The sequence below is a fragment of the Orcinus orca genome, chromosome 10, assembly GCF_937001465.1.
Source record: "Orcinus orca chromosome 10, mOrcOrc1.1, whole genome shotgun sequence".
In the NCBI taxonomy this organism is placed as follows: domain Eukaryota; kingdom Metazoa; phylum Chordata; class Mammalia; order Artiodactyla; family Delphinidae; genus Orcinus; species Orcinus orca.
This window is the reverse complement of record NC_064568.1, coordinates 72,494,212-72,508,350: the sequence shown is the minus strand read 5'-3', so window position 1 is coordinate 72,508,350 and position 14,139 is coordinate 72,494,212. Positions and strand designations below refer to the sequence as shown.

Sequence of the window (14,139 nt, the reverse complement as noted above, 5' to 3'; positions counted from 1 at the left end):
GCTAGTGTATAAGAAAATTTTATTTATAATTCCTATTTGGTATTATGGCTTCCTTTGTATAAAAAATTTTATACCAATCTGAGAGTGATATTGACTGTATCTGGTATAAAGTACAACAGGGAAGAAATGTCTAGTGGTAGAGAACTACACTGGATAGACTTCTTAGTTTTTCCTCCTAAATTGAGCTTTTTTTACTGCAAATTATTATAAACATCAAATAACAGAAAGGCTCTGCTCAAATATAAGGTCCAAATATATTTCAAAGTCAAATTATTTGTGGATTATATATGCTTTGGGTAGCTTATGTCACAATTTTATTCTTTTTTGTGGAGAATATGAGATTGCAGCTATTTAATTTATATCTTGCTTTGTTCATATGTTTAAATATCATGTGTGTTTAACGTCCTTGTGAATTTCTAAAATTAGAAACAGTTTATCCTATTTTCTTATTATTTATCCTAAGAAGCCAATAAAAGACTACGGCAATATTTTCTGAACCAAAAATCAAAATACAAATACTTAACACATGGGGTTAACATGGAGCTAGAATTCTTGAAATTAAGACAATTCTGAAAAATACAGGCTATTCATTCACTATAACCATGGGTCTTCCATGGTTAAAATAATTAATTTCCCCCATCTCTTAGACATAAGCTTTAAGAGACTGAGGCCCATGATATATGATATTGATACTCTTTCTGAACACAGATACCCTCACCCAAAGCTCTCTATTCAGTCCTGAGAACAAGGGAGCAGCTCTGCCTCACCTGACTTTCTCTCCTCTTTGGTTTGTTCAATAATCTCGATAGAGGAAGGCATTAATATTGGCTCAGTAGGAAGCTCTTGGCTCTTGTTGCACCAGCGGAGCACATGTATATCCACAAGAGCCCTCAGTACCTGAAGTAGCTTATTTTTACCCCAGCCAGGCAGGAGGTGCTGCAGCAGATCTATGTGGAAGGAGTGACCAATGACTGCAGCACACTTAACCAGCAACTGTTCCTCTGGGCTCAGTTGATCCAGTTGGTTCACTGCTATTTCTGAAGAAAAAAAAAAAATCTGTAATCAACAGGCTTTCTACTAACATAGAATACACTGTGTTAACAATCCGTTCATTCAAAAAAAAAAAAAGCGTTTGCTTTTTTGTCCATCTGTTCTCCACTCAGCCAAATCTCTTGAAAGAGCCTTATCCCCATGTCCTCTTTTGTCCCCATTCCCCATTCATTATTCAACCAACAATCAGGTTTTCAGCACAACACTGAAACTGTTCCTCATGGTCACCAAAACCTTTTGCTGGTAGATCCATTTTCTTCTTACTTTCAACTAAACATGGAGGCTGGGCTTCCTGGTCCCAGAACTCTAATTACTATAAAGATCTTAACTCCAAGCATTTTAGTAAATCTCTCCATATTCTGACCCATGTATTAAAGCAGTTGGTATTGAACCAGTAAGTCACCAAGCCCAAAATCTAGGAATAATTCTAAACTTTTCCCTCTCCCTCACAACCAACTTGTCACCCACTCATTCTCTTTCTAAATGTTCTTGAATATATTTCCTCCTAAACAATTTTAGTATAAGTAGTCATTTTCACCTGGATCACTATGCTACCCTGTTCTGAACATCTCCAATTTCCTCTCATTCTTATCTCAATAACACATTAACTAGTGGTAGAACTGTACACCTAAAGTACAAATATAGTCATGTCAGCCCCCTTCTTAAATACTTGTATAACTTACATGGCCTTTTACCATGTAGCTTTGGCCTTTCATTTAGACCAAGGCCTTGCTGCCTGGACTGTTCATTTTAGCTTATGAGTTAAATCCTTTTTCCTTCCCTGTGGACAATACTGATCTTGGGTTAACTTTCTAGCTGTTTCCTAGGATCCTTATAAAATTAGAATATCAGCTGAGTTACCAGGTAACACTGCTTATGCAAAGAGTGATCCCTGATTGGAAACTGAATTTGGACTAGGAAAACTGTGAATAAGCTACAAATACCTGGTGGTAAGCCACAGCTTTGGGGTTCCTTGAGTGTAGTAATTCTTGTAACAGGTCACAGTGCCTAGAAACTATGCCTCCAGGACTATTCTAAGAGATACCAGTTCCTTGTTGGGAAATGGGGCATCTAAGCACCCATCCATCATGGTCTCATCCCATCACATGTAAGCTATTCCTTGAGGCTCCAGAGAATAGCAGTGGGAACTGCCGTGAGGACCCCCACTGAAGAAAACCACTTGCTCCTGTACTGCTACAGTGCTGTGTTTCCTGACCTGTACGCTTCTAAGTTAGTAAAGCCAATGCCAAGTGTGGCCTATCACAGTTGTAGGAATATGAACTGTCCAGGTGGACCTAAAACCACCAGAGTGGACAGCTTATAATAGCTAACAGTCATTGACTATTAATTATATACCATGATTTATTTCATTTAATCTTCAACTACCCCCATGAGGTAGGGGCTATCATTATCCTCATCTGAGTATGAGAAGACTAAGGCTTAGATAAGTTTATCTAACGTTTCACAGCTACTAAGTGGAGGAAGCAATGGTACCCAGATTTTTCTGATGCCAGAGCCCTGGCTCTTAATTACCAATGTGTTCTGTACTGCTGTTTCACATGCATGTCTTATATTCTCAGTAAGACCATGCTTGACTTGAAGGCATGCTTATCCATCATAACATTCCTCAAGAAGGGTTAATAAAGTACCCTGGCCACCAAACATTTGAACAGAACGTTAAAAAAACCATCCTCATCTCTAAAAAGAACACCGCCTGTCTAATTATGCCTACCCAATTCTGACGACTTTATTCTCTATCTCATCAGTCATTATAAGCTTACTTTGCACTCTTTTTAGTAAACCCCTGCTATGTCCCTAATACTGTCTCTTCACCAGCACCATGGATTTTCCTAAATCTCAGCAGCATTATCTCCCTTGCTTACTGTCTCCTCCAGCACAGGGATATGCACAAAGGGAAACTCAGGTCATAGTTTTTATTAAACAACTAGAAAACTTTCCCAGGTTATCAGTCAGCCTCAAAGAGAACAGTGGGCTCACTTACATAAAACATTACTCAAGTAGCATTACAAGTCTTTAAGAACTCTTCGGGCAGTGCCAGAATTTATTTCTGGAAGGCAGATTTCTTTTTTGAAGAAATGAAGCTAGCATGATAATGAGGGATCTATACGCAATCATCCACCAAATTACTAAGTGCAATGACACCTGTAATTGATTCACTTGAGGTCTTCAAGGGACCTGCCTTTTAATAACGGTGGAAGAAGCACTGTATCCAAGTTCACATCATCCTTGACTGTGCAGACATAAAGTTCCTGGTCTTCAGAGCTGGCAGGAGAAATACTATACATTGTGGATTTCATGGCATTGGCTGTAGAGAAAGAAGACTATGACTGAGGAAAACACCATGCTCAGTGACTGTAGTTTTAAAGGCACAAAAACACATTTAGTCAAGAAACTGAAAGGATTAAGATAAATGGAGCATACACGTTTAAAGTGGTTTACCCCACCCATCCTGCCTGTCCTCTCATTTTCTCTTAGGAACGAACATTTCCTGTACCACACGGTACCTAACATTCTCACTCTTCCTGTTTACCTTTCAATAGCCCTCTCTTCTATTACATCACAGCTCTAGGATGCCTTTCTGGATTTACACATACTTCAATCTCTTTCCTCCTCCCTTCTCCCCTCCCCCATTCAAACCCTCAAGTCATCTTTCTCATCAGTAATGTGCAATTCTCTATTAGACTGTCATGTTTATCAATCCTCTCTGATGTTTATAAATCCTATTTTCCTATCCCCGCCTCCTAGGCTGCTCAAAAAGGAACTAAAGTAGATTGACTCAATTACTTTATCTGAGGCAGGTATTTAGTGTTTTCAACACAGTTGCATATTATTTGTATAGTACACTTAGCCAGGAAAGCCGAATCTTGCTTATGATGGCAGCAGGGAAGAGGCACATGCCTAATTAGGACCAGGTGATGCCATGTTCAAGAATGAACTCCAGCAGTGGGATCAGGGTAGAACCCTGGGAAGCTCAGCTTACCTGACAGGGTCTCCCACTTGCTGTTCTCCCCCTCCTCCTTTTGGAGGTCATGAAAGAGCAATATGTTCTTAGAGAGAAGGTCCTGGCATAAGATCTCACAGTAAAGGGGGTTTCCAAAGCACCTGCGGAGAAGGTAGCTGTGGAGAGGTAAGCAGGGGATTGCTGACTAAAGATGCCCACTTGAAGAGAGCCAAGCATAAAGGTATTTCATACTGAGGAATATTTCTTCTTTTGTTAAAGTCAGTTCTTGATGATATACACTAACAGAGGGAAGCAGCAGCACAGAAATGTAAAAAAAAGTTTCTGATTGGTTTTGGCAGTAACTTTTCTCTCAACTATTTTGCTTCTGTTGATGTTAAAAGGAACTAGCATCCCCTTGCTAAAGGGTCCGGCAGAAGTTGGCCTGACCGCACATACTGGACCTATTAAGAAAGCCATCCAAGTCCTAACTGTCCTGTGAAAACCTGGGTGAAGAGCCCAGGGGAGACAGCCCTTTACTGGGTTACTAGGAGACTGTCTACTCTTAAATCCTAGTTTTGGGCCTCCTCATGGTTTCTAATGCCATACTCTCCCCCAACTCCGGTGTGAGACCTGAGCCTTCTCTTATACTATGGCACTGGCTCCTCCCTTAATGAAGTGCCCAGCTAGTCCTAGCCACTCACATCTGCAGCTCTTGGGGGATGCTCACCACCCCCAGTTCCCAACATGCCATTCTCAACAGTGAGGTCGCTGCCAACTTCGAAATGGGCACAAAGATAGCCTGAGGGCTCTGCAGGAAGTGCTGGGCCCAGCCACAAAGGGTGAAGGTAGGGGTCAATGTCATCACCATGATGATGGGCACACTGGAGAGCAAAGTTCCCAAAAACTCCCAGGAGTCTGCATCCATATACTGGGCCTCATCAATGAGGAAAATCAGTGGTGTTTCCCTCATTGCCTGGAAATAACAGTAAAGAAACAATGACAAGCTCTGATTAGAAATGAAGTCATCTGATTTTCAAATCTACCATGAATTTCCCATCAACAATTTAAATAAAATGTCAACAAAGGCTGGGATTTTCAGAGTAAAATGTATTCTTAGTCCAGGTAATATTTTACTTTATAAATATAAAACACAGCTTATATATCTAATTCCTAAAGAAATGTACTGAGTTTCTTTGAACAAGAAAATACTAACTGAAATATGAAATAAGCATCAAAATATTCTCCAAATCAAACTTGAAGCTTGCAAATATTTCATTTTAGCAAAAGATTCAAACTGTGTGGGAATTCACAGTATTTTTAAACCAGTAATTTCCAAACCAGGCTGCACATCAGAAATACCTGGGAGTGCTATAGCTAAAGCTACCAGTTATAATGCCTGCTCATGTAGACTTTAAAAAAAATGTATTCTCTTTTATCCACATTCCCTACTCCCATTCCATTCCTCACTGCCACAGGTAACCATGCCAATGTGTTTATCATATTACCTTCTGCCTGTATTATATTCTTATAAAATGTGCATTGCTGGTTTGTCATGTAAATTGTTTTTATGTAAATGGTACTGTATAACAGGTCTCATTATTTCTCTTTTTACTCAGGATTTAAAAAATTGGTTTATAACATTATATACTTTTTATGTGTACAATATTATATTTCAACTTCTGTATACATTACATTATACCACAAAAGGTATAGTTTCCATCCATCACCATACAGTTGACCCCCTTTACCCATTTTGCCCCATCCCCTCTGGTAACCAATACTTAGTTCTCTGTAACTATGTGTTTGTTTTTGTTTGGTTTGTTTGAATTTTTTTTTTTTGATGTGGACTATTTTTTTCTTTAAGTTTATGTTTTTGTTTTTTGGCCATGAGGCATGTGGGATCTTAGCTCCCTGACCAGGGAAACCTGTACCCCCTGCATTGGAAGGTGAAGTCTTAACCACTGGACCACCAGGGAAGTCCCTGTTTGATTATTTATTTACTAATATTCCACATATGAGTGAAATTATATGGTATTTGTCTCTCTCCATCTGATTTATTTCACTTAGCATGGTACCCTCAAGGTCCATCCATGTTGTCACAAATGGCAAGATTTCATCTTTTTTTTATCCAGCTATTCCACTACTGGATATTCATTGGAAGAATATAAAAACCCTAATTCAGGAAGATATACGCACCCTTGTGTTCATTGCAGCGTTACTTAGGAGAGCCAAGATACGGAAACAACCTAAGTGCCAGTTGATGGATGACTGGATAAAGAAGATGTGGTGTATATATACACACAATGGAATATTACTGAGCCACAAGAAAAGATAAAATATTCAGGATTGTTTTTAGATTACTCCATGTTGCTATGTTTTCATCTACTGCCTTACTTCTAACTTCTGCACTATAAACACTCCATAGTGTTCATCTATGAATTCATGCCAATACCTCCCTAACCTCCACAAACAAACGCTGCAATGAACAGACTCCCTGCAATATACATCTAGGAGTGGAAGTGCTAGGTATAGAGGATGAATGTTATTAAAATTTGACTAGTTACTTCAAGATAGCTTTCCCGAATGGCTACATCAGCATCTCCTCGTACAGATTATTGACTCTGTAATCCTAGGTTGGGGCCTGAGTATCTGTATTTTTAATAAATAGGAGGTAAAGTAGCTATCAACCTGCATCCAGAAGCTACTGTTCTAAGTTACTAAAATTTCATTAAGAAACAGGATCAGGAAGGAGCAAAGACCTTTCCTTGTATGCTGTGCTGTAGGATGGATTCAAGGTTAAAGGTAGATAGAAACAATGAAGATATCAATAAATAGGCAGGCCGAGAAATGCCCAAGTGAAGGTAAGATGTGGATAGATTGAAATGAGCATAAACCATCTCCACATATTAAGAGTTAATGGTATGTAGCAAAAGTACCCACCTTCTGCAGCACTTGAAAAAAACATGCTTTAACCTTCTTTTGTCTGGTCAGGTCATCCATGTGCGAAACTTCGAAGGATAAGGGAAACTGACCGGGAAAATTATTCATATATTATCATTCAAAATGACAATCTAATAAAAATATACAGGTTCTCAAAAGGGAACAGAAAATTATTCTATTTTGAGTGAGAATGGATTTCTACAGGATTAGGCATAGGGTTACAAATACCAATCCAACGTCAATATACAGTTCAGAGGGTGAGACTGAAAGTCCACTGGTGGTTAGAGAGAGATAGCTCCTTTCCATACTGGACTCTGGCAAACTCTTAAAGGATCATGACTAAGGAATAAAGTGACAGGTCAGAGTTAGCAATGTCACTTTGGACAACTCCAGTACCCCAGTTATTCCAAATATACCAGAATGAATGTGTGCATGAGACTTGTGAGAAAGAACTGCAATGGACATCTGCAACACTGTGCTAGGCTAAGGCACATGAGCTACGATGGACCTGAGAGCCAAAGTGAGGCTACTCCTTGACCACTTTGTCCAGGGCCCCAGGTAAGGCCTGTCTTAAGACAGGGCTATGCTGAGGGACTGGACAGATTTTTGTTTTCTCTATTTTTCATTAGATACAATGCCCTGCATGCTGGGTAGATTAGGAGAAGTGATGGAGGATGGACAAATGGAGCTGTGGACCAGGGAATTCTTAGCCTACTCGCTATTGGGTACCACATAAATCCTAGACCACTGGAAGCGTCTGAGATTCAGATGCTGGTTCAAGTGACATACTCCATGACCCAGGAATAGAAAGGCAAGGTTAAAGAATAAAATGCTGCAACCAACTCAAGAACACATGCATATAATTGCTGGATATGCACATCTGGTCAATATCACAGTGACAGATTTTAGTACCTTCACATTTACGATGCAGTCTCTTATATACTACATCCTCTAAAATCCATGCAAAACCCATATAAAGTACTACTACTGTCATTTCACAGGTGAAAAAAATTGAGGCTCAGAGAGGCCAAGTGATTTGTACCAAGATATACAACTAGCAAGTTTCAGAGTCAGTCCTAGAATCCACTCTCCTCAAATAGGAGAAAGCCTGGGGTCTGGTGTCAAAGACTTTTCAAATCTCAATCCTGCCACTGCTGACTGTGTATTCTTAGGCCATATATGTATACGTATATGTATATGTATATGTGTGTGTGTGTTTTAGATTCGAAGACAATCCTGGGTCCAACTAGCCACCAAAAATATCAGTAATCCAGTTCAGAAAGCCACTGCCTTTGTTACCTTCACAAAGAAGAGGTCATTAAACAGGCAGTGAAGCGATTCCTCCACCATCCCATGGAGCTGTTTGTGGAGGCGCTCTTGCCGGTAATAGGCTGGGCACATATCAATCTCAAAGAAGATGGCCATGAGGGTCTGGATGGCATAGAAGCACTGCTTGGAATCTGCTTCCTTCAGCTTCAATGGCAACACCCTGGTAAACGTTACTATGGTCACTGGGAGTCCCCTGATCCAGAGAGGTTACTCAGTCCGCCAGCCCAAGGATGCTGAATCTAACGATACAAGAGTCTCACCAACAAGGGAAAGGAGCCCCAAGAGAAACAGACGCCAAGTCAGAAAGCAGGAGTCTTTACCTGTGCCCTTCTTTCTGGGCCAGGAAGTTTATTTCAGCCAACAGCTGACTTTTTCCACAGCCTTTTCCACCTTCATACAGAACTGCCTGGCCCTTCTTTTGTTGCAAACTTCCCTGCTGTGCCATTCGGAAGGCTTCCAGTTCTTTCTCCCGGTCTGTGAAGAGACAAGGAGAACCTAACACTCCTGTGCTTTTTAGCAGACACTTATTTATTTGAATTAATTTGTAAAGGTAATTCTCAGAACGGCTTTTTCCCCAGAATCCTTGACAGAATTCCATTATTTGATAAGCCTTCACGTCTTTTTCCAGAAAATCAACTCCGGACTATAAAGAAATGTATGCTGGGCTTGGGGGCTTGCTCCAGAGCCTACATAATAACATTTAGAACAACTAGGCACCACATGGACATGGGGGCTACTACATCTTCTTAGCTTTTTGTAAAAATTTCCATTATAACAATTTAGTGTTCAAAGTCTGTCACTGCTCTGTGAAAATAATGGACTAATGGATCTAGATAAAACAAATATAAAGATAGGGAATATATAGTGTGGGTGGAACAGTCTCGGTGCTACTGTCACTATCTCAGGATGAGGAATTTCCCTCTAAAGATGAGAACCCTTACAAAGATTCTTACTAAATGTTGGAACCTGAAATTTAAACATTCAACATGGAAAAGAAATGGCAAGTCCTCTTCAAAATTAACACACATTCACTAAGAAGGTTGCTCTCTATTTTTTAATACAAGCTTAGAAGCATTTAGTCTCAAATTTTGCTTTTTAAATCACATTTAACCATCTACAGCTGAAAACGATATGATTTAAGGTAAAAAAGAAAACTTACCTAGCAAAGAGTGATTTTTATTTCTCTCTCTGGCCAGATGTCTCTTCCCAAACATTCTGGGAAAAAGGACAAAGGGAAATGTGTTAATTAAAAATAGATTGGTATAGACAGATAATATGTTTTTAAATAGATAGAGGATTTGTCCTTATAAATAAGTACTTTCAGACAACTAAAGAGGTCCAGAGTTCTGTATCAAAGAGTTTTAAAAAAACTAAAAAATTTTGGAAGGGGAGACAAACTATTTATTGTTCCAGGCTCAGGGAAGTAAATAAATTGTGAAGTACACATAGAAAAAAGAACATCTAGACTAGTGACCTATTGCTATTCTCTTCCTGTAGGACAGAAGTTGTTCCCTGAGGAACTAGCTAAAAGCTAAACATAAAAGCTAAAGATCTCAGATATGAAACCCTCCTCTTACGTCTCTTATTCCAGCAGGCCAGTACTAGAAGCATCTTTCTTTCTAATTTCATATAATCAAGCATTCATTATTCCTATGCCCTGATTCTATAAAAGAGATGGGACTGAACTATCACATAATGACACTCACATACATCTTCTATGGCCAAGGTATTCATACATCTTCCCTGGGTTGGAGATGTTTTTCATCATTTTCTCTGGGAGTTTCTTAAAGTTGTAAGCAGGTAGCATAGATCTTAGATATGTTACCTCATCACAGGACACCAAACCTGGATAAGCAGTTATCATTCTTGCCACAAGGCTTACTTTTGGGCCAATAACTGTATCAGGGAGACAGAGAAGAAAAGGATGGAGAATTTTTAGATCACCTCCTTTACCATCACCCCCTAAGTCACAGAGCGAACAGTCCAATGTCCTATTCTACCTGCATATTCGTGTCTTGCTACTGCCCCAACCATGCCACAGAATACTGGTCCACTGGTGATACTGATGGAAACAAGCCTGGGGATCAGAAAAGCAACAGTGGGTAAATATGCACTCAGAAGCCACCAAGTCCAGCACTAGATCTGCCACTCCCTAGATCCAGAAGTCTAGTTTTAGAGCTCAGAATGCAAAAGGCCAGAGGCTGCTGTCAGTTTGCATCACATGGTGGGTACAAAGTACTGAATATTAGGGAAATAGTCAAAAGGAACAAAATGGTCCCCCTACTCTAGGAATTTTAGTTGAGGAGCTATTATTAGTAAAAACACCTTATATCTGTCAGATACTCTTTATGTGCTTTTTGAAGTATTTTCAAATTCATTACCTCATCTGATTCTCTGAGGGATAATTAACAACAAACATGTGAGGTACGTAGGGCAAATATTTAAAACCCATTTAACAAAAGAAAAAAAAAACTGAAGGAGTTAATTAACTTTCCCAGAGTTATACAAGAGTTAATATTAGTGCCAGAATGAGAATCCAGGCCTCCTGACTCCCAGACCAATGTTATTTCCACCACACCATGCTGCTTCACATGAAACCCCAAAATGAAAAGTAGATCAACAGATCTATACAGGGTTAATGGATCAAATAATGCCAGAGTGTGAGAGTAAAGGAATACTCAGAATGTCAGGCTGCTGATGGAAGGCTTGCTGAAGCAAATTAGTCTTTGAAATAAATTTTTTAAAAGGAGTAATATTTTTTCATTCATCCATTCACACATGCATACATTCACTCACTTAATAAGCTCTGAGAAGCATGTACAGTACCAAGTACTGGGCTAGATGTTTATAATACCCTGTCCTGGAGAAGTTCAGTCTGGGCTGGTGGTGGAGACTGAGGGAGGAGAAGAGATATATTCATAAGTTAGCAAGAAAATACTACATATTAGAGATCAATACAGCAATTAACAGAGCAAAGAAAGGGATGCATTAACTGATACTGGAGATTAGAAATAAAATATTCATAAAGGAGAGGACATATGATCAGACCTTGAAACCTGGAGTACTGCCAAAGTGAGGCAACAGCATTTTGTCCAGTGGGAAAAGGCACAGGCTTTAGCAATCCTGGTGTATTTGTGCAAAACTAAGTAGTTCAAGATGGCTAGAACACAGAAGGTGTTTGAAATAGGAAGAGGCGGAAGGAAAAGTGGTCCTACCTAGGCCATGGATGGAAAAGCACTAGAAATATAAATTATTTTTAAAAAGGGCATATACTATTCCAGGTGAGGCAAAGGCTCAAAGGTGGCAATGAACAATTCATGCATAACAGAATAAGCAGATTTACTTGACTGACGTGAAAATTTCATGTGACAGGTAACAAGATATACATCTGGAGAGAGAAGGTGCAATGAAGCATAATTAATTTCAAGTTAAATTTACAAATGAACGACTTTCAGTTGTTCACGGAGAGCACAAAAAGTGGCAACAATCCTAACACTGACGTCTCCCAGACCATCCAAAGTTTCCTGTCTTCCTCTAAGGACAGGATTGAGGACTCTTATATTCACTCACTGGGCCCACTGCCCAGGGTGAATCAGAGACACTCAAGACAAGAACTAGGCAGTTGGTCCTGCTACCACCCCAAGAATGACTGAAAATCTGCTAATGTTTCACAATGTTTCCTTGTCTAAAATACTCTTCCCCACTTTCTCCACCTGCTGAGCGCCTTTCCTTCACAACTGGCTAAAAAATCATCTCTATAGTCAAGACTTCTCTAGTACCTCTGGGGAGAACTATTTCTTCCCATAGCACTTTTTTGTAGCTCCTATGGCGTTTTATTCCTACATTTAAGTTTCACTGTATTAAAATTAGTTGTTTACAGAGCTGAGGAGGTAGTGTCTTATTTCTCTTTATGTCCACCACACCTAGCACAGTGCCTGGCTTGAGGCTTATTCAATGAATGCTTGTTGAATGAATGCATTTATGCATGCCAGAAACTCAGCTGTTAGCAAGACTAAGATAATGAAACAAGTAATACTTTTTTCCACTTGGTTATTTCTTATTTCTTTCTGTTGTACTTTATAATTCCCCCTTGCTCTTCCTGGTGGTCCATGTTCTATCCTTTCCAAAAAATATTTTAAAAAGCGTTCTTCATTGAGGAAATATATATTATTTACTCATATATGTAAAGTATTTCTGGTGCTGCCAAACTGTTATGATGAGATATGGAGACTGCACTCCCTGGGTCTCAAAAATATCCTGGAGAAATAGTCACAAACCAGAAAAGCCTGATCAATCACTGGACACAGGGAATCATCTTTCTTCTGTGAATGAACTGAAAACTGAAGGTTATTTCCTAGACTAGAAAGAGGAACTTAGAAGATGACCCAAGGTGAACAGGGTCATTGAGAAAGGAGACATGGATGTGGTTTTGGGTCTGGGTGAGGCTGATGCAACAGTATCTGCTACCGACGCCACACAGGCACCTCTGAGACTCTGTCTCTAAACTTGAATTACAGGTGAAGAAGGCAAGCTTCAGCATCTGGTTAGTGCAGCATTTCCCAAAATATGCTCCTTAGAACATTCATTCTTCTGGGTGTTTACAGGTCTTGGTGTTTGGTGATCAAGTAAATTTGGGAAATGTTGAATAAAACCAAATATAACAAATTTCTTTACTGTAAGACTGCTCAGAAACTTTGATGTTAATGTACATTGTGAATCTTTAAGAAGGAAATATAGTTGCATCAATTCCCAAACATATTTGGCCATGAAAATATTTTTTTCAGGATTTTTTAAGGGACTAATGTTCTACCAAACACACTTCGGGAAATTACTAAATTAGTCATTATCTTCAAGGAAAAAAACACTGACCTGGAAACTAGCTTTTAGGATCTAACACTGTCAAACTATTTGGCTTTCCAACGTAACCTCTGGATCTTACTTTCCTTAAGTTAAGGAGGCCAAATGAGATGAACTCTTAAGATCCTATCTAGTGCCTAACATCTACTATATTCTCAACTAAAAAAGACCAAGTTATGGTCTAAGAGTCACAGAAGGCATCCTTAAAGGCACTGTAAGATAGCCTCTAATGACCAAGAAATGACTATCTTATTCAGGAGTAAGGGCTAACAGCAGGACTCTTGAAGACCAGAGGTCAAGGCAAAATTTGAAAACAGAATAGACCAGCACTGAAAGGAATGGCTTAGCCACACTCACACTGGAGATACGACTGGAAAGTAGGCTGTAGGAGTATCTGCAGATCTCACTGAGCCTGAAAGAAGTGCCACCACGTATCTGCTTTGGACTAAGAGTTTGAGTATCTATGAAGCAACTGTAGCATCTTTATTATCTATAAAATAAGGAGTTGGATCAGATAATCTCTAAGTTCCTTTTCAGTACTAATGTCCTATGAGTATGCCTCTACAATGGTATCACAATAGTAATATATGCTATCCCTTTTGGGGAATATTTGTATTTTAAAAGAGGCAGCTGTGAGGTAATGAAAATAACACAGGATTTGAGGACAGAAGTTCTGGGTTTCATTACCAGCTTTGCTACATGCTACTAACTACTCTTCTGTGGTCTTAGTTTCCTCATGTGTAACAGATACAAATAACTGTTCACACTGGTAGCATATACTAAAGTATTCTAAAAATGTTAAAGCATTATGTAAATATGTGATATAATTTGTATTCATCTTGAATAAGTATGGCAAGCAAACAAATCTTTGACTCAGTGTTGACATGAGGAATGAGCATTTTTCAAATCTGTTCATGTACATGCTTTCCTCATAGCTTTCTAGTGAAAAAAGAAAAAAGGGCATTTGAAAAATTCCAACCAAATCATGTCATAGTTGCACT

At 39.2% G+C, this 14,139-nt stretch overlaps 1 protein-coding gene across 5 annotated transcripts in view; it reads right to left on the bottom strand.

Annotated features, from left to right (window-relative positions):
• LOC101281567 (adenylate cyclase type 10-like) overlaps nt 1-14,139 on the bottom strand; it is a 38,645-nt gene that overhangs the window by 12,872 nt on the left and 11,634 nt on the right. For all 5 annotated transcript variants that reach the window (XR_004482219.2, XM_049715792.1, XM_049715790.1 and 2 more), the window contains 10 exons: nt 10,282-10,358; nt 9,988-10,177; nt 9,441-9,496; nt 8,602-8,755; nt 8,252-8,441; nt 6,953-7,039; nt 4,714-4,985; nt 4,052-4,188; nt 3,251-3,376; nt 768-1,037 (listed from right to left, as the gene is read on the bottom strand). Coding sequence is in view for 4 of the 5 variants with exons in the window: in XM_049715792.1 (XP_049571749.1) it covers nt 768-1,037; nt 3,251-3,376; nt 4,052-4,188; nt 4,714-4,985; nt 6,953-7,039; nt 8,252-8,441; nt 8,602-8,755; nt 9,441-9,496; nt 9,988-10,177; nt 10,282-10,358 (1,559 nt within the window). In the remaining variant the exon portion in view is untranslated. The remainder of the gene's footprint in view (nt 1-767; nt 1,038-3,250; nt 3,377-4,051; nt 4,189-4,713; nt 4,986-6,952; nt 7,040-8,251; nt 8,442-8,601; nt 8,756-9,440; nt 9,497-9,987; nt 10,178-10,281; nt 10,359-14,139) is intronic.